This window comes from Schistocerca gregaria, chromosome 3, assembly GCF_023897955.1.
Source record: "Schistocerca gregaria isolate iqSchGreg1 chromosome 3, iqSchGreg1.2, whole genome shotgun sequence".
Lineage (NCBI taxonomy): Eukaryota > Metazoa > Arthropoda > Insecta > Orthoptera > Acrididae > Schistocerca > Schistocerca gregaria.
The window spans coordinates 912,583,779-912,605,489 of record NC_064922.1 but is presented as its reverse complement, the minus strand read 5'-3'; the positions used below and the strand labels follow the sequence as shown (position 1 = coordinate 912,605,489).

At 59.5% G+C, this 21,711-nt stretch overlaps 2 protein-coding genes across 2 annotated transcripts in view; both read left to right on the top strand.

The window, feature by feature from the left end:
* The window catches only part of LOC126355685 (polyglutamine-repeat protein pqn-41-like), a 79,666-nt gene extending 71,303 nt beyond the window's left edge, over positions 1 to 8,363 (top strand). Inside the window, exons 3-7 of the mRNA XM_050006050.1 lie at positions 5,972 to 6,155; positions 6,247 to 6,890; positions 6,945 to 7,497; positions 7,674 to 7,886; positions 8,055 to 8,363. Coding sequence (XP_049862007.1) covers positions 5,972 to 6,155; positions 6,247 to 6,890; positions 6,945 to 7,497; positions 7,674 to 7,886; positions 8,055 to 8,363 — 1,903 coding nt within the window. The remainder of the gene's footprint in view (positions 1 to 5,971; positions 6,156 to 6,246; positions 6,891 to 6,944; positions 7,498 to 7,673; positions 7,887 to 8,054) is intronic.
* Positions 8,364 to 8,395: 32 nt separating this feature from the next.
* Positions 8,396 to 20,120, top strand: LOC126355683 (mucin-19-like). Its single transcript, XM_050006049.1, has 21 exons — positions 8,396 to 8,513; positions 8,676 to 8,871; positions 8,960 to 9,200; positions 9,302 to 10,017; positions 10,121 to 10,367; positions 10,451 to 10,843; positions 10,915 to 11,073; positions 11,110 to 11,330; positions 12,472 to 12,889; positions 13,017 to 13,378; positions 13,572 to 14,007; positions 14,144 to 14,506; positions 14,617 to 15,041; positions 15,211 to 15,883; positions 15,938 to 16,219; positions 16,306 to 16,488; positions 16,571 to 16,614; positions 17,769 to 17,875; positions 17,969 to 18,430; positions 18,705 to 19,331; positions 19,531 to 20,120. The coding sequence occupies exons 1-21, from the start codon at positions 8,396 to 8,398 to the stop codon at positions 20,118 to 20,120; spliced, it is 7,263 nt and encodes a 2,420-aa protein (XP_049862006.1).
* The last annotated feature ends 1,591 nt before the right edge of the window (positions 20,121 to 21,711 follow it).

Below are 21,711 nucleotides of genomic sequence, written 5' to 3'. Positions count from 1 at the left end.
TGTGTAGCTTGAGACCAATATGCTGAGAGGAAGGCATGGTAAAATTCTCCTTCACTGTGACAATCGCGAATGACCGATCGCATTCTTACAGCTGGTTCATTCTCTAAGTAGCCACACATAAATTCTAATCTGTGCTCCAATGACCAGTTGTGAGGAAAACAATGAGAGAATTGATAAGCCACACTTGTGGATGAATGTCGTTGCCAGAATTCTTAAATGTTTTGAATTTACCTGTAGTAATGAACAGCTTATAGTCAAAATCATCATGTCGGCGAGTCGCATGTCGGCCATTGTTACGTCGTTTCGGCAGTTCCATCTCAAAATTCGGTGTACCTTGCCAATTTATTTCATAATTTCCTAAGTTTCCTGTGTTATTATTTAGTGGTTGTTCTGTATTTCTATGTCCCACTTCCCCTACTGGAGCGCGAGTGTCCTCTGAAATATGTAATTCTTGTATTACCTGTGTCAGCAGATCTTGTACTTCCCGGATTTCTCTTTGGTGTTGCGTATTAATTTGATTCTGATTTTGTTTGAATTTCCTAATTTGTTCATACTCTTCAGTGTCAGTGAAGGCTACAGGTTTTGTGTCATTCAGATCATCATCTACCTTTGTAGATAAGTTAGTGAACTGATCTGAAAGTTTGGCTACTTCATCTGATAGTGAAATTATTTCCTCTGTGTGTTTTTCTGAACCAAGTTTCAGAGTGTCCATTTGTGTTGAAATCGTATCTACTGTGTCCTTTAAGTTTCCTGAGTTTTTGCAAGTTGCGTAACCGAATCGGTAGATGCAACTGAGTCAATTTTAGCTTGCAAGGTCTTATGATTTTCATGAACAATAGTTTGCAGTTCTTTTATGGCTCCCATTTGTTTCTGATTCTGTTCCATTTGTTGCATTAATTGCAATAATAATGTATTAGCGTCTGGAATCTGTTTCTCTATGCTTTTTGTCAGTGCAATTTCACCGGCAACATTCACATTTTGACAGGCAGAAAATGTGTCTTGACTCATTTGAGAAAACGGCGAGGACCCAAAACCTAAGTCTACAGTATTTGCAATATTGTGTTCTGTCATTTCGGATTCCTGAGGCGAGCTGTTGCCGACCGATCTATCGATCATGCTTCCCTGTTTACTACCTGTTTCACTGTCTACACCATTATTTGACGCCCGCTCCATTTCTCTATGCATAGATACCAAATTACTACTTTGAATGTCTCTTAATTCATTACACAGTGGTGCTGGAAAGCTACGCTCGTCGTCACTATTATTTCTCAGTTTACTTTGGAGCCTAGTGTTACGTTTTTCACACCCCATTACTGTCACAATATTTCACACGATAACACATAAAAGCACAATTTGAAGAGCAAAAATAAGAGAACACATTAACATAGCACTGAAAATAATATCTAGTTAATTGCAAGCACAGCTGCGAAATACTTCGTGCAAAACTACATGCATGCCACAATTGTTTTACTGTACAACAATGAAAGACTGCAACTACAAAGGAAATTCTCTCTATGATTACGCGCTAGCAATAAACAAAAGCTACACTAATTACACAAACTACAAGAAAAAAATCAAAAGATTCCAGTGAGGTATCCTCGGCTAAGGGTCGACATATGAAACGTCCCCTTTGAAAAATTATACAAGACTGTGCTTAAACTGACACACAATATTTTTAGCGCAACGCAATCTGACTTTCAATAATCCGTACAAAAGAATGGCCCTGACTAACATTAACCTATACCTTTCACAAATCACTTACCTCGCCAAAAATCTTAGTTACTCGAACTACTGCAATACAGCGAGCGCCACTACTGCCAGCTAAATAAAAGATTCAAACTACGGAAGTCACTAACTACTGATAGGCACAGTTAGCAAATGAAAGATTTTAATAGAGAACAAACAATGTATTTACCTTAATAGTCATTATATATATATATATATATATATATATATATATATATATATATATATATATATATATATATATCAGTTCATGACATCAATTCTTACAAATTTCAAAACTCTGCCATCTCTCTCCCCACGTCCACCACTGCTGGCGGCTCACCTCCAACTGCGCAACGCTACGCGCTGTTCACATCCATCTGCCCAACAATACAATGGCGAGTATTACAACAATGCCAACCAGCCACTGACTGCACACAGCACAGCCAGTGATTTTCATACAGAGCGTTACGTGGCGTTACCAATATAAAAAACCTAAACAGCCTACTTACAGGATTCGAACCTGCGACCGCGGTTCCAGACTGAAGCGCCTAGAACCGCACGGCCACATACGCTTGCACGTGGCCCGTCTCCCAGGTATCGATGGCTATACCGCCTATGCCTCCGCGAGTGATCCTGTGGGCCTTGGAGTAGCCATCTACGTGCGCCTTTCTTTCATCAGCTCGGAACGTGGCACTCACTGCCGTGGAATCACGCTTCATTAATGTCTGCGCTCCTTCAGGCATCGACCAACGAAATGTACAGGCCCAGTTTCGTTAAGAGGAAATCGCTCCCTGTTTTTAGGGCGATACTACCTTTGCCTACTAGGATGTGATTCTAACTGCGTTTTGCACCCCAAAGATCAGGTTCCACACGACACTACAGGCCAGGAACTACGTACAGTGCTGCGGGACCTCCTGCTTCACGATACATGAGAAGTCCTATATGACGACCGTTCTGGCCGAACCTTTCTTACCAGTCATTCCACAAGCCGTCTATACAGTATGTAGACTCTTAGATCTGCGATGAGGGGCGCCGAACACTGGCCACTGGCCTTTTCCGACCATTGTGCTTACATCTGCACCGTCCTTCTTTCACCAAAATCTGTAGGGAGCAGCCGTGCGCCATGCAAACTAAACACTTCTTATCTGAATGACCTGACTCGTGAGCAGCAAGTCACTGGGGCATGGGCAGCCTGCGAACGACGCTTTACCCGCTACCGCTCGACTATGACATGGTGGATGAACTGCGCCAAACCCACGATTCGGAGGACACTGATGAGATACAGGAAGGTCTTGGCCGACTGGCCGGAAATTGCAAGGAGTGGTGAAATGAAAGCGGCACCACAATCATGCGGGTTTGGAAATACCATCCATGCATCATACAGTGTCCGACGAACGACGGCGTCGTCGGCAGATCATCGACACTCTGATCACGTCTCATGATCTGCAGATGACCAACAAGAATAACATCGTTCACGCATTAGTCGAACACTGCCGTCGTACTCATAGGGAAGAAGATGCTGGTACTGAGGCAGACGATTCCATTTTGCCTTACGTCACGCGCTCCGTCACTCACACGGAGACAAATACTTTGATAGTGGCGGTCACACGCGACGAGGTCGACAACGCAATCGACAAGGGTACAGTCAACAGATCGCCCAGCATTGACGGGTTATCGATTGAGTTTTACCGAGCTTTTAGCGACCTCATGGCACCACGGTGGACGACTATGTATCAAGAACTGATGACATCTGACCAAGCAATCCCGCCCGCCATTGTTGAGGACATCATCATCCCGGTCCACAAACCAGGCTGTGGTTTGACTGTCATGCATTACAGACCACTCATCATACTCAATGCCGATTACAAGATTTTCGCTCGCTTACTGGCAATGCGTCTCCGAACAACACTCCCTCATATCCTCTCCCCAGAGCAAACGACGCCTGGGGGACATACAAACTGTCACAGGGCAGACTCTGTGCAGCAGTCTTCGCTATAGATTTCGATAGCACCTTCGATAAAGTGCGCCACCGTTTCCTGTTTTCGTTAGAAGCCAAAATGGGCATCATCCTTCCTTCATCGACGTCCTCCAGCGTCTTTACATCTACCAGTTCAAGTGTCCAAGTCAATGGATGTTTAGCAGGGCCAGTACCCATCTGCCATTCCATACAGCAAGGTTGCCCCCTCTCTACCCTCCTATATGTCGTTGCCCTAGAGCCCTCATTGACATCTGACCAAGCAATCCCACCCACCATTGTTCAGTACTTCATCATCCTGATCCACAAACCAGCCTGTAGTTCAACTGTCATGCATTACAGGCCACTCATCATACTCAATTCATTGGGGGCTTGACAATGAAACTCTCTGGCCTCAGCCTTCGCCAACACACTTTCTGCTGTTGGTCATATGCTGATGACAGTAGTGGGGCAAAGTTCATGTCACTCCAAGTTGCACTATAACCAGATTTATTCAAGATGATTCCACTAACCTAAGAAAATACCGGGAAAATTTTGGCGGGAAAAAGGTCACTTGGGCTACCGCCATTAAAATAAGTCACCCAACCACCACCTCTTCCTTGGAATTGGCGAAACAAAGACTCAGTCTGTTCTCAGCTGCTGGATAGGGTGGATATTTTGCAAACAGTCTTTATTTAAACCATTTGAGTTCTCATAGGCAGTAGCTCCACCCACTGTGTTCACCATGAGGTCTGGAGCCCAACAGACCTAGTACATAGTAATGCCACCAGATGGTGCTGTCGTCCCATGGTGGTCTGGGGTAAAATAGGAGGAAAAGGACTGTGTGTGGCAGCTGCTGGAGAGGGGAAGGAGTGTAGTTTCTTATTTTCAGTGGGAAGTTGGAACAATTCTTTTAGTGACAGATTTCACATAGTTTATTTATTACAGTGATACAAAACACTCGCCCTGGTGTGCTTACGGACACTGTAAATAGCCTACAGACGTGAAAACTACTCGTAAATCACGGAAATAATGCAATACACTAATGTACAGAGATGAAAAAAACTCGTAAATTGTTAAAATAATGCATGTATAACACTCTGCAAACACGCTCACTAATTGTAATCTATCGACAAGTGCATTGCACAGCCTGCAGACCTGCAAACTACTCGTAAATCAGCGAAATAATGCAGTACACTCATGTACAGACATGCAAACAACTAGTAAATTGTCAAAATAATGCATTTATAACGCTCTGCAAACACGCTCACTAGTTGTAAACTGTCGAATTAATGGATTGCACTGCCCACGGAATTGTTCACAAAATAGTGCAGTACACTGTGCAAGACACGTTCACTACGCGTAAAACTGGCAAAATAATGCATGTATAAAACTCTAAAAACACGCTCACAACGCTTAAACAGCCGAAATAATACAGTGCACAAAGAATAATTGTGTGTAAAAACGCTTTCGGATTGTTATTAAGAAATTCGACCATGACATATCAGCGAACTTTTCCTTACAGTGTTCCAAGGCTGGATGATGGCTGGATACATTCTTCCTAGTGATCCTAACAGGACATCTCGTTCCACATGTGAGATGCATCTGATCACGCGTGTGTTTACCTAGCCCCCGTGGCTGACATGGCTTTCACAGATGCGGATCCAGTTCTGAGCGAGATGTTGGCATAGCGGCTCACCCTCACAGGCACAGCTGAAAGATTGCCTGGTATACTGACGTCATATGTCTATGTAAATAAGAGCCAAGTCTCCCTTTGGGAGATTATAAAGTGTCACAGAAATAATTGACAATCGCTTTTGATGTTGTAGGAGCTTTTGTGCTTTCTCAGTTTGTCTGCATGGAAATTCTTGTCCTAATAGAAGCTGTTTATCAAAACAGCCCAGAATAACACGGATTGCATTGTTCCCAGTGGCCCTAACGGTGCAGCCTGCCCATCCCAGATACTGTAACATTCTGCTTTCAACAAACGTCTCCAAAACGGTAAACTTTCTCATTGCCAAAAGCCTTCATCATGTCTGTGCATGCTTGAGAAAGCACCATTAACAATAAAAACATTCTTGATGCTTGGAAAGACAACACTGTCTAAGCACAGATCGAATAGTCAGAACAATTACGCAAACAGAATTTGAAGCACTGTGCTGCAAAAGGGAAAAATGGCTCGAATTATCGGCCTACAGCTGCTGCTCTGCATATATCCTAATGCCACAATTGCATATGAGGGACAGCATTGCGCCAAAGATAGATTGTCTGATTCAACTTGCCTTTAAGCGCTTGCCAGCCCTCCAGCAGCGGCGGTCCAGCCAGCCAGCCAGCCAGACAGTCCTCCAGCAGCAGCAGCGGACCGGACGAGCAGCAGCGGTCCAGCCATGCAGTAAGAGTCCAGCCGTGCAGCAGCAGCAGCGGACCCGGCCAGCAGCAGCGGTACAGCTGGCAGAAGAGGTCCAACAGTGCAGTAACCGTGCAGCCGTGCAGCAGCAGCAACAGTAGCGGTCCCGGCCAGCAGGAGCGGTATAGCCGGAAGCAGCCAGTCATCCCTCCAGCAGCGGCGGTCCAGCCATCCACATAGCCAGCCAGCCAGCCAGCAAGCCAGCCATCCAGCAGCAGCAGCAGAAGCAGCAGCAGTCCCGGCCAGAAGCAGCGGTCAGCCGGCAGCAGCCGGCTTGCCCTCCCACAGGGGCGGTCCAGCCAGCCAGCCAACCAGCCAGCCAGCCCTCCAGTGGCAGCAGCAGCAGACCTGGCCAGCAGCAGCGGTCCAGCCGTGCAGTAACAGTTCAGCCGTGCAGCAGCAGCAGCAGCTGCAGAGGTCCCGGACAGCAGCAGGGGTCCAGCCGTGCAGTAATGGTCCAGCCGTGCAGCAGCAGCAGCAGCAGCAGCAGCGGTCCAGACAGCAGCAGGGGTCCAGCCAGCCGCAGCCAGCCAGCCTCCAGCAGCGGTGGTCAAGCCAACCAGCCAGCCCTCCAGCCGTGCAGCAGCAGCAAAAGTCTAGATGGCAGAAGCAAGCCAGCCCTCCAGCATCGGCGGTCAAGCCAGCCAGCCAGCAAGCCAGCAAGCAAGCCAAACAGCCAGCCAGCCAGCATTCCAGCAGCGGTGGTCCAGCCAGCCAGCCAGCCAGCCCTCCAGCCAGCCTTCCAGCAGCAGCAGCAGCACAAGCAGCGGTCACAGACGGCAGCAGCACTCCAGCCATGCTGTAACGGTCCAGCCGTGCAGCAGCAGCAGCAACAGCAGTGGTCCCGGCCAGTAGCAGCGGTGCAGTCGGCAGCAGCCTGCCAGCCCTCCAGCAGCAGCGGTCCAGCCAGCGAGCCACCCATCCAGCCATCCCTCCAGCAGCAGCAGCAGCAGTGGACCTGGCCAGCAGCAGCGGTCCAGCAAGCAGCAGCCAGCCAGCCAGCCAGCCAGCCCTCCAGCAGCAGCAGCAGCAGTCCCGGCCAGCAGCAGCAGTCCAGCCGGCAGCAGCCAGCCAGGCCTCCAGCAGCGGCGGTCCAGCTAGCAAGCCAGCCAGCCAGCCAGCCAGCCAGTCAGCCAGCCAGCCAGCCAGCCAGCCAGCCCTCCAGCAACCGCAGCAGCAGCGGTCCCAGATAGCAGCAGCGGCCCAGCCGGCAGCAGCCAGCCAGCCCTCCGGCAGCGATGGTCAGCCAGTCGGCCAGCCAGCCACCCAGCCAGCCAGCCAGTCAGCCCTCCAGCAGCTGCAGCAGCAGCGGTCCCGACCAGCAGCAGTGGTCCAGCCATGCAGTAACGGTCCAGCTGTGCAGCAGCAACAGCAGCAGCAGCAGCAGCAGCAGCAGCAATCCCAGCCAGTAGTAGCGGTCCAGCTGGCAGCAGCCTGCCAGTCCTCAAGCAGCTGCAGTCCAGTCAGCCAGCCTGCCATCAAACCAGCCAATCAGCCATACAGGCAGCCCTCCAGCAGCAGCAGGAGCAGTGGTCCCAGACAGCAGCAGTGGTCCAGCCATGCAGTAATGGTCCAGCCGTGCAGCAGCAACAGCAGCAGCAGAAGCAGCAGTCCCAGAAAGTAGCAGCGGTCCAGCCAGCAGCAGCCAGCCATATTCCAGCAGCGGCGGTCCAGCCAGCCAGCCAGCCAGTCCTGCAGCAGCAGCAGCGGTCCCAGCCAGCAGCAACGGTCCAGCCAGCAGCAGTCAACCAGCCCTCCAGAAGCGGCAGTCAAGCCAGCCAGCCAGCCAGCCAGCCAGCCAGCCAGCCAGTCAGCCAGCCAGCCAGCCAGCCAGCCCGGCAGCAGCAGCAGTGGTCCCGGCCAGCAGTTGGGGTCCAGCCAGCAGCAGCCAGCCCTCCAGCAGTGGCGGTCCAGCTAGCCAGCCAGCCAGCCAGCCAGCCAATCAGCCAGCCAGCGCTCCAGTAGCAGCAGCAGCTGCTGCAGTGGTCCCGGCCAGAAGCAGCGGTCCAGCCGTGCAGTAACAGTCCAGTCATGCAGCAGCAGCAGCAACAGCAGTGCTCCCGGCCAGTAGCAACGGTAAGGCCGGCTGCAGCGAGCCAGTCAGCCCTCCAGCACCAGCAGCAGCAGCAGTCACTGCCAGCAGCAGCTGTCCAGCAGGCAGCAGACAGCCAGCACTTTAGCAGCGGTGGTCCAGCCATCCAGCCAGCCAGCCTGCCGACCAGCCAGCCCTCCAGCAGCAGCAGGAACAGCAGCAGCAGTGGTCCCGGCCAGTAGCAACGGTTCAGACTTGGAGTAACGGTGCAGCCATGCAGCAGCAGCAGCAGCAGCAGCGGCGGACCAAGCCAGCAGCAGCGGTTCAGCCAGCAGCAGCCAGCCAGCCCTTAAAGCAGCGGCAGTCCAACCAGCCAGTCAGCCAGCCAGGCAGTTAGTCAGCCAGCCAGCCCTCCAGCAGCAGCAGCATCGGTCCCTGAGAGCAGCAGCTGTCCAGCCGGCAGCAGCCTGCCCTCCAGCAGCGGCAGTCCAGCTAGCCAGCCAGCCAGCAGCAGCAGCAGCGGTCCCAACTGGCAACACTGGTACAACCGGCAGCAGCCAGCCCTCCAGCAGCGGCGGTCCAACCAGCCAGCCAGCCAGCCATCCATACAGCCAGCCAGACAGGCCTCCAGCAGCAGCAGCTGCTGCAGCTACAGTCCCGGCATGCAGCAGCGGTCCAGCCATTCAGTAACAGTATAGCTATGCAGCAGCAGCAGCAGCAGCAGCAGTTCCGGCCAGCAGCAGAGGTCCAGTAGGCAGCAGCCAGCCAGCCCTCCAGCAGCGGCGATCCAGTCAGTCTGCCAGCCAGCCAACCAGCCAGCCAGCCAGCCCCCCAGCAGCAGCAGCTACTGCAACAGCAGTCCCGGCCAGCAGCAGCGGTCCAGCCGTGCAGTAACAGTCCAGCCGTGCATCAGCAGCAGCAGCTGTTTCGGCCAGCAGCATCCAGACAGCCCACCAGTAGTTACAGTCCAGCCAGCCAGCCAGCCCTCCAGCAGCAGCAGCAGCAGCAGCGGTCCCGGCCAGCAGCAGCGGTTCTGCCGGCAGCAGCCAGCCAGCCCTCCAGCAGCGGTGGTCCAGCCAGCGAGCCAGCCAGCTAGCCAGACAGCCGCCCAGCCAGCCAGGCAGCCCTCCAGCATCAGCAGTAGCAGCAGCAGCGGTCCCGGCAAGCAGCATTATTCCAGCTGGCAGCAGCCAGCCAGCCCTCCAGCAGTGGCGGTCCAGCCAGCCAGCCTGCCAGCCAGCCAGCCAGCCATCCAGCCCTGCAGCAGCAGCAGCGGTCCCAGACAGCAGCAGGGGTCCAGCCAGCAGCAGCCAGCCAGCCTCCAGCAGCGGCAGTCCAGCCAACCAGCCAGCTAGCCAGCCAGCCAGCCAGCCAGCCAGCCAGCCAGCCCTCCAGCCGTGCAGCAGCTGCAGTAGAGATGGCAGAAGCCAGCCAGCCCTCCAGCATCGGCAGTCAAGCCAGCCAGCCAGCAAACCAGCAAGCAAGCCAGCCAGCCAGCCCTCCAGCAGCAGCAGCAGAAGCAGCAGTGGTCCCAGCCAATAGCAGCGGTCCAGTCGGCAGAAGCCTGCCAGCCCTCCAGAAGCAGCGGTCCAGCCAGCCAGCCAGCCAGCCAGCGAACCACCCAGCCAGCCAGCAGCAGCAGCAGCAGAAGCAGCAGTCACGGACGGCAGCAGCAGTCCAGCCATGCTGTAACGTTCCAGCCGTGCAGCATCAGCAGCAACAGCAGTGGCCCCAGCCAGTAGCAGCAGTCCAGTCGGCAGCAGCCTGCCAGCTCTCGAGCAGCAGTGGTCCAGCCAGCCAGCCAGCCAGCCAGCCAGCCAGCCAGCCAGCCAGCCCTCCAGCAGCAGCAGCAGAAGCAGCATTGGACCTGGCCCACAGCAGCGGTCCAGCCGTGCAGTAACAGTCCAGCCGTGCATCAGCAGCAGCAGCTGTTTTGGCCAGCAGCATCGGTCCGGCCGGCAGCATCCAGACAGCCCACCAGTAGTTACGGTCCAGCCAGCCAGCCAGCCCTCCAGCAGCAGCAGCATCAGTCCCTGAGAGCAGCAGCTGTCCAGCCGGCAGCAGCCAGCCCTCCAGCAGCGGCAGTCCAGCTAGCCAGCCAGCCAGCAGCAGCAGCAGTGGCCCCGACCGGCAACACTGGTACAACCAGCAGCAGTCAGTCCTCCAGCAGCGGCGGTCCAACCAGCCAGCCAGCGAGCCATCGATCCATCCAGCGAGCCAGCCCTCCAGCAGCAGCAGCTGCTGCAGTAACAGTCCCGGCAAGCAGCAGCGGTCCAGCCATGCAGTAACAGTATAGCCGTGCAGCAGCAGCAACACCAGATCCGGCCAGGCAGCCAGAAAGCCGGCCAGCCCTCCAGCCGTGCAGCAGCAGCAGCAGCAGTCTAGATGGCAGAAGCCAGCCAGCCCTCCAGCAGCAGCAGCAGAAGCAGCAGTGGTCCCAGCCAGTAGCAGCGGTCCAGTCGGCAGCAGCCTGCCAGCCCTCCAACAGGAGCGGTCCAGCCAGCCGGGAAGCCAGCCAGCCATCCCTCCAGCAGCAGCAGCAGCAGCAGCAGCAAGCAGGGGACCTGGCCAGCAGCAGTGGTCCAGCCAGCAGCAGCCAGCCAGCCAGCCAGCCAGCCCTCCAGCAGCAGCAGCAGCGGTCCCAGCCAGCAGCAGCGGTCCAGCCGGCAACAGCCAGACAGGCCTCCAGCAGCGGCGGTCCAGCCAACAAGCCAGCCAGCCAGTCAGCCAGCCAGCCAGCCAGCCAGCCAGCCAGACAGCCAGCCAGCCACCCAGCCAGCCCTCCAGCAACAGCAGCAGCAGTGGTCCCAGATAGCAGCAGCGGTCCAGCCGGCAGCAGCGAGCCAGCCCTCCGACAGCGGTGGTCAGCCAGTCGGCCACCCAGCCAGCCAGCCAGCCAGCCTGTCAGCCCTCCAGCAGCAGCAGCAGCAGCAGTCCCGGCCAGCAACAGTGGTCCTGCCATGCAGTAACGGTCCAGCCGTGCAGCAGCAACAGCAGCAGCAGCAGCAGACCCAGCTAGTATCAGCGGTCCAGCCGGCAGCAGCCTGCCAGTCCTCCAGCAGTGGCAGTCCATCAAGACAGCCAGCCAGCCAGCCATCCCTCCAGCAGCAGCAGCAGCAGTCCCGGCCAGCAGCAGCGGTCCAGCCATGCAGTGACAGTATAGCCGTGCAGCAGCAGCAACACCAGATCCGGCCAGCAGCAGAGGTCCAGTAGGCAACAACCAGCCAGCTCTCCAGCAGCGGCGATCCAGTCAGTCAGCCAGCCAGCCAGCCAGCCACCCCCCAGCAGCAGCAGCTACTGCAACAGCAGTCCCGGCCAGCAGCAGCGGTCCAGCCGTGCAGTAACAGTCCAGCCAGGCATCAGCAGCAGCAGCAGCAGCTGTTTCGGCCAGCAGCATCTGTCCGGCCGGCAGCATCCAGACAGCCCTCCAGTAGTTACGGTCCAGCCAGCCAGCCAGCCCTCCAGCAGCAGCAGCAGCAGCAGCGGTCCCGGCCAGCAGCAGCGGTCCTGCAGGCAGCAGCCAGCCAGCCCTCCAGCAGCGGTGGTCCAGCCAGCAAGCCAGCCAGCTAGCCAGACAGCCGCCCAGCCAGCCAGGCAGCCCTCCAGCAGCAGCAGTAGCAGCAGCAGCGGTACCGGCAAGCAGTATTATTCCAGACGGCAGCAGCCAGCCAGCCCCACCAGCAGTGGCGGTCCAGCCAGCCAGCCAGCCAGCCAGCCAGCCAGCCAGCCAGCCAGCGAGCCAGCCAGCCAGCCAGCCCTGCAGCAGCAGCAGCGGTCCCAGCCAGCAGCAAAGGTCCAGATGGCAGCAGCCAGCCAGCCTCCAGCAGCGGCGGTTCAGCCAGCCAGAAAACCAGCCAGGCAGCCAGAAAGCCAGCCAGCCCTCCAGCCGTGCAGCAGCAGCAGCAGCAGTCTAGATGGCAGAAGCCAGCCAGCCCTCCAGCAGCGGCAGTCCAGCAAGCCAGCCAGCCAGCCAGCCAGCCAGCCAGCCCTACAGCAGCAGCGGCAGCAGTAGTAGTGGTCCCGGCCAGCAGTTGGGGTCCAGCCAGCAGCAGCCAGCCCTCCAGCAGCGGCGGTCCATCTAGCCAGCCAGCCAGCCAGCCAGCCAATCAGCCAGCCAGCGCTCCAGTAGCAGCAGCAGCTGCAGCAGTGGTCCCGGCGAGCAGCAGCGGTCCAGCGGTGCAGTAACAGTCCAGTCATGTAGCAGCAGCAACAACAGCAATAATCCAGGCCACTAGCAGCAGTCCGGCTGGCAGCAGCAAGCCAGTCAGCCCTCCAGCAGCAGCTGCAGCAGCAGTCCCAACCAGCAGCAGCCGGAAGCAGACAGCCAGCACTCTAGCAGCGGTGGTCCAGCCAGCCAGCAAGCCAGCCAGCCAACCAGCCAGCCCTCCAGCAGCAGCAGCAGCAGCGGTGGTCCCGGCCAGTAGCAACGGTCCAGCCTTGCAGAAACAGACCAGCCATGCAGCAGCAGCAGCAGCAGCTGCAGCGGTCGCGGACAGCAGCAGGGGTCCAGCTGTGCAGTAACGATCCAGCCGTGCAGCAGCAGCAGCAGCGGTCCCAGACAGTAGCAGGGCTCCAGCCAGCAGCAGCTAGCCAGCCTCCAGCAGCGGCGGTCCATCCAACCAGCCAGTTAGCCAGCCAGCCAGCCAGCCAGCCAGCCAGCCTTCCAGCTGTGCTGCAGCAGCAGCAGCAGTCTAGATGTCATAAGCCAGCCAGCCCTCCAGCAGCAGCAGCAGAAGCAGCAGTGGTCCCAGCCAGTAGCAGCGGTTCAGTTAGCAGCAGCCTGCCAGCCATCCAGCAGCAGCGGTCCAGCCAGCCAGCCAGCCAGCCAGCCAGCCAGCCAGCCAGCCAGCCAGCCCTCCAGCAGCAGCAGCAGAAGCAGCAGTGGACCCGACCAGCAGCAGCTGTCCAGCCGGCAGCAGCCAGCAAGCCCTTCAGCAGCGGCGGTCAAGTCAGACAGCCAGCCAGCCAACCAGCCTTCCAGCCAGCCCTCCAGTAGCAGCAGAAGCAGCAGCGGACCAAGCAAGCAGCAGCAGTCCAGCCGGCAGCAGCCAGCCAGGCCTCAAGCAGCGGCGGTCCAACCAACCAGCCAGCCAGCCAGCCAGCCAGTCAGCCAGCCAGCCCTCCAGCAGCAGCAGCAGCATCGGTCCCTGAGAGCAGCAGCTGTCCAGCTGGCAGCAGCCAGCCCTCCAGCAGCGGCAGTCCAGCTAGCCAGCCAGCCAGCCAGCAGCAGCAGCAGCGGCCCCAACCGGAAACACTGGTACAACTAGCAGCAGTCAGTCCTCCAGCAGCGGCGGTCCAACCAGCCAGCCAGCCAGCCAGCCATCCAGCCAGCCAGACAGGCCTCCAGCAGCAGCAGCTGCTGCAGCTACAGTCACGGCATGCAGCAGCAGTCCAGGCATGCAGTAACAGTATAGCCGTGCAGCAGCAGCAACACCAGTTCCGGCCAGCAGCAGAGGTCCAGTAGGCAGCAGCCAGCCAGCCCTCCAGCAGCGGCGATCCAGTCAGTCAGCCAGCCAGCCAGCCAGCCAGCCAGCCAGCCAGCCAGCCACCCCCCAGCAGCAGCAGCTACTGCAACAGCAGTCCTGGCCAGCAGCAGTGGTCCAGCCGTGCAGTAACAGTCCAGCCGAGCATCAGCAGCAGCAGCAGCAGCTGTTTTGGCCAGCAGCATCGGTCCGGCCGGCAGCATCCAGACAGTCCACCAGTAGTTACGGTCCAAACAGCCAGCCAGCCCTCCAGCAGCAACAGCAGCAGCAGCGGTCCCGGCCAGCAGCAGTGGTCCTGCCGGCAGCAGCCAGCCAGCCCTCCAGCAGCGGTGGTCCAGCCAGCGAGCTAGCCAGCCAGCCAGGCAGCCCTCCAGCAGCAGCAGTAGCAGCAGCAGCGGTCCCGGCAAGCAGTATTATTCCAGACGGAAGCAGCCAGCCAGCCCCTCCAGCATTGGCGGTCCAGCCAGCCAGCCAGCCAGCCAGCCAGCCAGCCAGCCAGCCAGCCAGCCAGCCAGCCAGCCAGCCAGCCATCCAGCCAGCCATCCAGCCCTGCAGCAGCAGCAGCGGTCCCGGCCAGCAGCAAAGGTCCAGATGGCAGCAGCCAGCCAGCCTCCAGCAGCAGCGGTTCAGCCAGCCAGAAAACCAGCCAGGCAGCCAGCCAGCCAGCCAGCCCTCCAGCCGTGCAGCAGCAGCACCAGCAGTCTAGATGGCAGAAGCCAGCCAGCCCTCCAGCAGCAGCAGCAGCGGTCCCAGCCAGCAGCAAAGGTCCAGATGGCAGCAGCCAGCCAGCCTCCAGCAGCGGCGGTTCAGCCAGCCAGAAAACCAGCCAGCCAGCCAGCCAGCCAGCCAGCCTGTCAGCCCTCCAGCAGCAGCAGCAGCAGCGGTCCCGGACAGCAACAGTGGTCCAGCCATGCAGTAACGGTCCAGGAGTGCAGCAGCAACAGCAGCAGTAGCAGCAGTCCCAGCCAGTATCAGCGGACCAGCCGGCAGCAGCCTGCCTGTCCTCCAGCAGCGGCAGACCAGCCAGCCAGCCAGCCAGCCAGCCAGCCATCCCTCCAGCAGCAGCAGCAGCAGTGGACCTGGCCAGCAGCAGCGGTCCAGCAAGCAGCAGCCAGCCAGCCAGCCAGCCAGCCCTGCATCAGCAGCAGCAGCGGTCCCGGCCAGCAGCAATGGTCCAACCGGCAGCAGCCAGCCAGCCCTTCAGCAGCGGCAGTCCAGCAAGCCAGCCAGCCAGCCAGCCAGCCCTACAGGAGCAGCGGCAGCAGTAGCAGTGGTCCCGGCCAGCAGTTGGGGTCCAGCCAGCAGCAGCCAGCCCTCCAGCAGCGGCGGTCCATCTAGCCAGCCAGCCAGCCAGCCAGCGAATCAGCCAGCCAGCGCTCCAGTAGCAGCAGCAGCTGCAGCAGTGGTCCCGGCGAGCAGCAGCGGTCCAGCTGTGCAGTAACAGTCCAGTCATGTAGCAGCAGCAACAACAGCAATACTCCAGGCCACTAGCAGCAGTCCGGCTGGCAGCAGCAAGCCAGTCAGCCCTCCAGCAGCAGCTGCAGCAGCAGTCCCAACCAGCAGCAGCCGGAAGCAGACAGCCAGCACTCTAGCAGCGGTGGTCCAGCCAGCCAGCAAGCCAGCCAGCCAACCAGCCAGCCCTCCAGCAGCAGCAGCAGCAGCAGCAGCAGCAGTGGTCCCGGCCAGTAGCAACGGTCCAGCCTTGCAGAAACAGACCAGCCATGCAGCAGCAGCAGCAGCAGCTGCAGCGGTCGCGGACAGCAGCAGGGGTCCAGCTGTGCAGTAACGATCCAGCCGTGCAGCAGCAGCAGCAGCGGTCCCAGACAGTAGCAGGGCTCCAGCCAGCAGCAGCTAGCCAGCCTCCAGCAGCGGCGGTCCATCCAACCAGCCAGTTAGCCAGCCAGCCAGCCAGCCAGCCAGCCTTCCAGCTGTGCTGCAGCAGCAGCAGCAGTCTAGATGTCATAAGCCAGCCAGCCCTCCAGCAGCAGCAGCAGAAGCAGCAGTGGTCCCAGCCAGTAGCAGCGGTCCAGTTGGCAGCAGCCTGCCAGCCCTCCAGCAGCAGCGGTCCAGCCAGCCAGCCAGCCATCCCTCCAGCAGCAGCTGCAGCAGTGGACCTGGCCAGCAGCAGTAGTCCAGCCAGCAGCAGCCAGCCAGCCAGCCCTCCAGCATCAACAGCAGCAGTCCGGCCAGCAGCAGCGGTCCAGCCAGCCAGCCAGCCAGCCAGCCAGCCAGCCAGCCAGCCAGCCATCCCTCCAGCAGCAGCAGCAGAAGCAGCAGTGGTCCCAGCCAGTAGCAGCAGTCCAGTTGGCAGCAGCCTGCCAGTCCTCTAGCAGCGGCAGTCCAGCCAGCCAGCCAGCCAGCCAGTCATCCCTCCAGCAGCAGCAGCAGCAGCAGTGGACCCGGCCAGCAACAGCGGTCCAGGCAGCAGCAGCCAGCCAGCCAGGCAGCCAGCCCTGCAGCAGCAGCAGCAGCGGTCCCGGCCAGCAGCAACGGTCCAGCTGGCAGCAGCCAGCCAGCCCTCCAGCAGTGGCAGTCCAGCAAGCCTGCCAGCCAGCCAGCCAGCCAGCCAGCCAGCCAGCCCTACAGCAGCAACGGCAGCAGTAGCAGTGGTCCCGGTCAGCAGTTGGGGTCCAGCCAGCAGCAGCCCGCCCTCCAGCAGCGGCGGTCCAGCTACCCAGCCAGCCAGCCAGCGCTCCAGTAGCAGCAGCAGCTGCAGCAGTGGTCCCGGCGAGTAGCAGCGGTCCAGCTGTGCAGTAACAGTCCAGTTGTGCAGCAGCAGCAACAACAGCAATACTCCAGGCCACTAGCAGCAGTCCAGCTGGCAGCAGCAAGCCAGTCAGCCCTCCAACAGCAGCTGCAGCAGCAGTCCCAACCAGCAGCAGTGGTCCAGCCGGAAGCAGACAGCCAGCACTCTAGCAGCGGTGGTCCAGCCAGCCAGCCAGCCAGCCAGCCCGCCAGCCAACCAGCCAGCCCTCCAGCAGCAGCAGCAGCAGCAGCAGCAGCAGCAGTGGTCCCGGCCAGTAGGAACGGTCCAGCCTTGCAGAAGCAGTCCAGCCAGCAGCAGCTAGCCAGCCTCCAGCAGCGGCGGTCCATCCAACCAGCCAGCTAGCCAGCCAGCCAGCCAGCCAACCAGCCCACCAGCTGTGCAGCAGCAGCAGCAGCAGCAGCAGTCTAGATGGCAGAAGCCATCCAGCCCTCCAGCAGCAGCAGCCGAAGCAGCAGTGGTCCCAGCCAGTAGCAGCGGTCCAGTTGGCAGCAGCCTGCCAGCCCTCCAGCTGCAGCGGTCCAGCTAGCCAGCCACCCTCCAGCATCAGCTGCAGCAGTGGACCTGGCCAGCAGCAGTGGTCCAGCCAGCAGCAGCCAGCCAGCCAGCCAGCCAGCCAGCCCTCCAGCAGCAACAGCAGCAGTCCCAGCCAGCAGCAGCGGTCCAGCCAGCAAGCCAGCCAGCCAGACAGCCAGCCAGCCAGCCAGCCAGCCATCCAGCCAGCCAGCCCTCCAGCAACTGCAGCAGCAGCGGTCCCAGATAGCAGCAGCGGTCTAGCCGGCAGCAGCCAGCCAGCCCTCCGGCAGCGGTGGTCAGCGAGTCGGGCACCAAGCCAGCCAGCCAGCCAGCCTGTCAGCCCTCCAGCAGCAGCAGCAGCAGCGGTCCCGGTCAGCAGCAGTGGTCCAGCCATGCGGTAACGGTCCAGCCGTGCAGCAGCAGCAGCAGCAGCAGCAGTCCCACCCAGTAGCAGCGGTCCAGCCGGCAGCAGCCTGCCAGTCCTCCAGCAGCGGCAGTATCGGTCCCTGAGAGCAGCAGCTGTCCAGCTGGCAGCAGCCAGACCTCCAGCAGCGGCCGTCCAGCGAGGCAGCCAGCCAGCAGCAGCAGCAGCGGTCCCGACCAGCAACACTGGTACAACCAGCAGCAGTCAGTCCTCCAGCAGCGGCGGTCCAACCAGCCAGCCAGCCAGCTATCCATCCATCCAGCGAGCCAGCCCTCTAGCAGCAGCAGCTGCTGCAGCAACAGTCCCGGCATGCAGCAGCAGTCCAGCCATGCAGTAACAGTATAGTCGTGCAGCAGCAGCAACACCAGTTCCGGCCAGCAGCAGAGGTCCAGTAGGCAGCAGCCAGCCAGCCCTCCAGCAGCCGCGATCCAGTCAGTCAGCCAGCCAGCCAGCCAGCCAGCCAGCAGCAGCAGCAGCAGCAGCAGCAGCGGTCCCAGCCAGCAGCAGCGGTAGTGCCGGCAGCAGCCAGCCAGCCCTCCAGCAGCGGTGGTCCAGCCAGCGAGGCCAGCCAGCTAGCCAGCCAGCCGCCCAGCCAGCCAGGCAGCCCTCCAGCAGCAGCAGTAGCAGCAGCAGCGGTCCCGGCAAGCAGCATTATTCCAGCTGGCAGCAGCCAGCCAGCCCCTCCAGCAGTGGCGGTCCAGCCAGCCAGCCAGCCAGCCATCCAGCCCTGCAGCAGCAGCAGCAATCCCGGCCAGCAGCAAAGGTCCAGCTGGCAGCAGCCAGCCAGCCCTCCAGCAGCGGCGGTTCAGCCAGCCAGCCAACCAGCCAGGCAGCCAGGTAGACAGCCAGCCCTCCAGCAGCAGCAGCAGAAGCAGCCGCAGTCCCAGCCAGCAGCAGCGGTCACCCGGCAGCAGCCAGAATGCCCCCCCGCCGGAGCGGTCCAGGCAGCCAGCCTATCAGCCAGCCAACCAGCCAGCCAACCCTCCAGTGGCAGCAGCAACAGCAGCAGGAGACCTGGCCAGCAGCAGTGGTCCAGCCGGCAGCAGCGAGCCAGCCCCCCGACAGCGGTGGTCAGCCAGTCGGCCACCCAGCCAGCCAGCCGGCCAGGCAGCCAGCCAGCCTGTGAGCCCTCCAGCAGCAGCAGCAGCAGTCCCGGCCAGCAGCAGTGGTTCAGCCATGCAGTAACGGTCCAGCCGTGCAGCAGCAACAGCAGCAGTAGCAGCAGCAGTCCCAGCCAGAATCAGCGGTCCAGCTGGCAGCAGCCTGCCAGTCCTCCAGCAGCGGCAGTCCAGCCAGCCAGCCAGCCAGCCAGCTATCCCTCCAGCAGCAGCAGCAGCAGTGGACCTGGCCAGCAGCAGCAGTCCAGCCAATCAGTAACAGTCAAGCCGTGCAGCAGCAACAGCAGCAGCAGCAGTCCTAGCCAGTAGCAGCGGTCCAGCCAGCAACAGCCAGCCAGCCAGCCAGCCCTGCAGCAGCAGCAGCAGCAGCAGCATTCCCGGCCAGCAGCAGCGGTCCAGCCGGCAGCAGCCAGCCAGCCCTCTAGCAGCGGCAGTCCAGCCAGCCAGCCAGCCATCCCTCCAGCAGCAGCTGCAGCAGCAGTGGATCCGGCCAGCAGCTGCGGTCCAGCCAGCAGCAGCCAGCCAGCCAGCCAGACAGCCCTGCAGTAGCAGCAGCAGCGGTCCCGGCCTGCAGCAATGGTCCAGCCGGCAGCAGCCAGCCAGTCCTCCAGCAGCGGCAGTCCAGCAAGCCAGCCAGCCAGCCAGCCAGCCAGCCAGCCAGCCAGCCAGCCCTACAGCAGCAGCGGCAGCAGTAGCAGTGGTCCCGGCCAGCAGTTCGGGTCCAGCCAGCAGCAGCCAGCCCTCCAGCAGCGGCGGTCCAGCTAGCCAGCCAGCCAGCCAGCCAGCCAGCCAGCCAGCCACCCAGCGCTCCAGTAGCAGCAGCAGCTGCAGCAGTGGTACCGGCCAGCAGCAGAGGTCCAGCTGTGCAGTAACAGTCCAGTCATGCAGCAGCAGCAGCAACAGCAGTACTCCAGGCCACTAGCAGCAGTCCGGCTGGCAGCAGCAAGCCAGTCAGCCCTCCAGCAGCAGCTGCAGCAGCAGTCCCAGCCAGCAGCAGCGGACCAGCCGGAAGCAGACAGCCAGCACTCTAGCAGCGGTGGTCCAGCCAGCCAGCCATCCAGCCAGCCAGCCAGCCAGCCAGCCAACCAGCCAGCCCTCCAGCAGCTGCAGCAGCAGCAGCAGCGGTCCCAGATGGCAGCAGCGGTCCAGCCGGCAGCAGCCAGCCAGCCCTCCAGCAGCGGCAGTCCAGCCAGCCAGCCAGCCAGCCAGCCATCCCTCCAGCAGCAGCAGCAGTGGACCCGGCCAGCAGCAGCGGTCCAGCCAGCAGCAGCCAGCCAGCCAGCCAGCCAGCCCTGCAGCAGCAGCAGCAGCGGTCACGGCCAGCAGCAATGGTCCAGCCGGCAGCAGCCAGCCAGCCCTCTAGCAGCGGCACTCCAGCCAGCCAGCCAGCCAGCCAGCCAGCCCTCCAGCAGCTGCAGCAGCAGCAGCAGCAGCAGTGGTCCCGGCCAGTAGCAACGGTCCAGCCTTGCAGAAACGGTCCAGCCGTGCAGCAGCAGCAGCAGCAGCAGCAGCGGACCAAGCCAGCAGCAGCGGTCCAGCCGGCAGCAGCCAGCCAGCCCTCAAGCAGCGGCAGTCCAACCAGCCAGTCAGCCAGCCAGCCAGCCAGTCAGCCAGCCAGCCCTCCAGCAGCAGCAGCATCGGTCCCTGAGAGCAGCAGCTGTACAGCTGGTTCCGCCCCCACCTACCTTTTATAAATCCCTTCAAATCCTTGAAGGCCATGCTCTCCGCCTCGCATGTCACATCCATCTCCCCTCCCCCACACGGATCCTGTATGAACTCATTCCTTTCCCCCACCTCCTCCTTTTCCTTGAAAGGATACGGATCCTGTACACCTCCCGCATACTCGACCCTCCTCACCCGCTTGTCTCGCCCATCCTCTCCCAACCACGTCCGCTGCCGTGCCTGTATTCCCACGTCCCACCCGGTCTCCATCTCTCCACCCTTCTTACTCTCTCCCAAGGTGGCTTCCGGCAGCTCCCCCTCCCTGATGATGTCCTCCTCCCCTCCATCCATCCTTCCTATCAACTTTGATCCTTTCCGCCCCCACTACCTGTGTCCTTTCCTTTCGGCACCCTCCCTCCCTTCTCTTTCCTTTTCCCTCATCCCCCTTCCTCCGCCCCTCTTCCCCTGGGCTTCCCCTCCCTCTTCCTCCCTCCTCCTATCTCCCCTGCCCACCGCATCTCTGCTCCCCCCCCCTCCCTCTCCCCTTCCCCATCCTCCTCCTCCTGTCTTGGCAGGTCCCCGGACTCATACAAGGTTAGTGAACATTCGCGCGCCGGAGATCGACCCCTCGTGTTTCTGTGTGTGGCGTCGTTTTGTGCTTCAGTGGTTCAGTGTTATTCATTTTGTGCACCTACTTTCACGTGTGACTATTTTTCGTCTATGTCTGTGTCCAAGTGTCTGAACAACTTTTATCTTGGACTCTACGCCCGTAAACAGCTCCATGTATTTTACAAAGTGTTTGTCTCCGTTTATATGTCCACCATCTTTTTATCTCACATTGTCATCCTTTCTGTCTTGTCTGTTTCTCTGCGGCCGAAGAGCGGCGTATTATGCTGCAGCAGGCCTGCCTGTAAACAGGTTTAAAATAAAAATAAAGAAAAAAAACCTAGTCCACAGCCTACCTGATTGTTCAGGTATTAAAATAACAATAAAGGGAAAAAAACCTAGTCCAGCCAGTCTGGTACTCGCTCTGGATTTCGTTTCTCTCTCGGCGGTACTGCGTTCTGGTCGTTGCTCGTTGTTGACATTTGTCTGGCTCTGGTTCCTAGTGGATTTACGTTTAGTGTTGTTTATCTCTTCCTTGTTGTGTCGCTCATAGTCGGTCGTGGTCGGTTGGTATCAGTTGTCGTTGATCTGTCGTCCGACTCGTCCTGTGTTTACCCGGTGGTGCGAGCTCCACCGCCGACGGCTTCCCCGGCTGGCGGCTCCGATCCACAGCCCAAGGCGTTCCCGCTGTTGGTTCTGGTTACTACAAGAGGGAACTGATATTTCCATTCGCGAATACTGACATTGGTGATAAAACACATTCCAAATCATCCTTTCACACTATTGACCATTACAATTGCTACACCGAGAAGATGACGTGCTACAGACGCGAAAGTAAACCGACAGGAAGAAGATGCTGTCATATGCAAAAGATTAGCTTTTCAGACCATTCACACAAAGTTGGTGCCGGTGGCGACACCTACAACGTGCTGACATGAGGAAAGTTTCCAACCGATTACTCATACACAAACAGCAGTTGACCGACGTTGCCTGGTGAAAAGTTGTTGCGATGCCTCG

What these genes read in the sequence shown, in the direction of transcription:
- LOC126355683 (XM_050006049.1), top strand. Translation starts at nt 8,396, where the DNA reads ATGCAGCAGCAGCAGCAGCAGCAGCGGCGGACCAAGCCAGCAGCAGCG. An exon ending in CAGCCAGTAGCAGCGGTTCA is followed by an intron (nt 12,890 to 13,016) that starts GTTAGCAGCAGC and finishes GGACCCGACCAG; the next exon opens with CAGCAGCTGTCCAGCCGGCA. An exon ending in CAGCAGCAGAAGCAGCAGTG is followed by an intron (nt 15,884 to 15,937) that starts GTCCCAGCCAGT and finishes GTCCTCTAGCAG; the next exon opens with CGGCAGTCCAGCCAGCCAGC.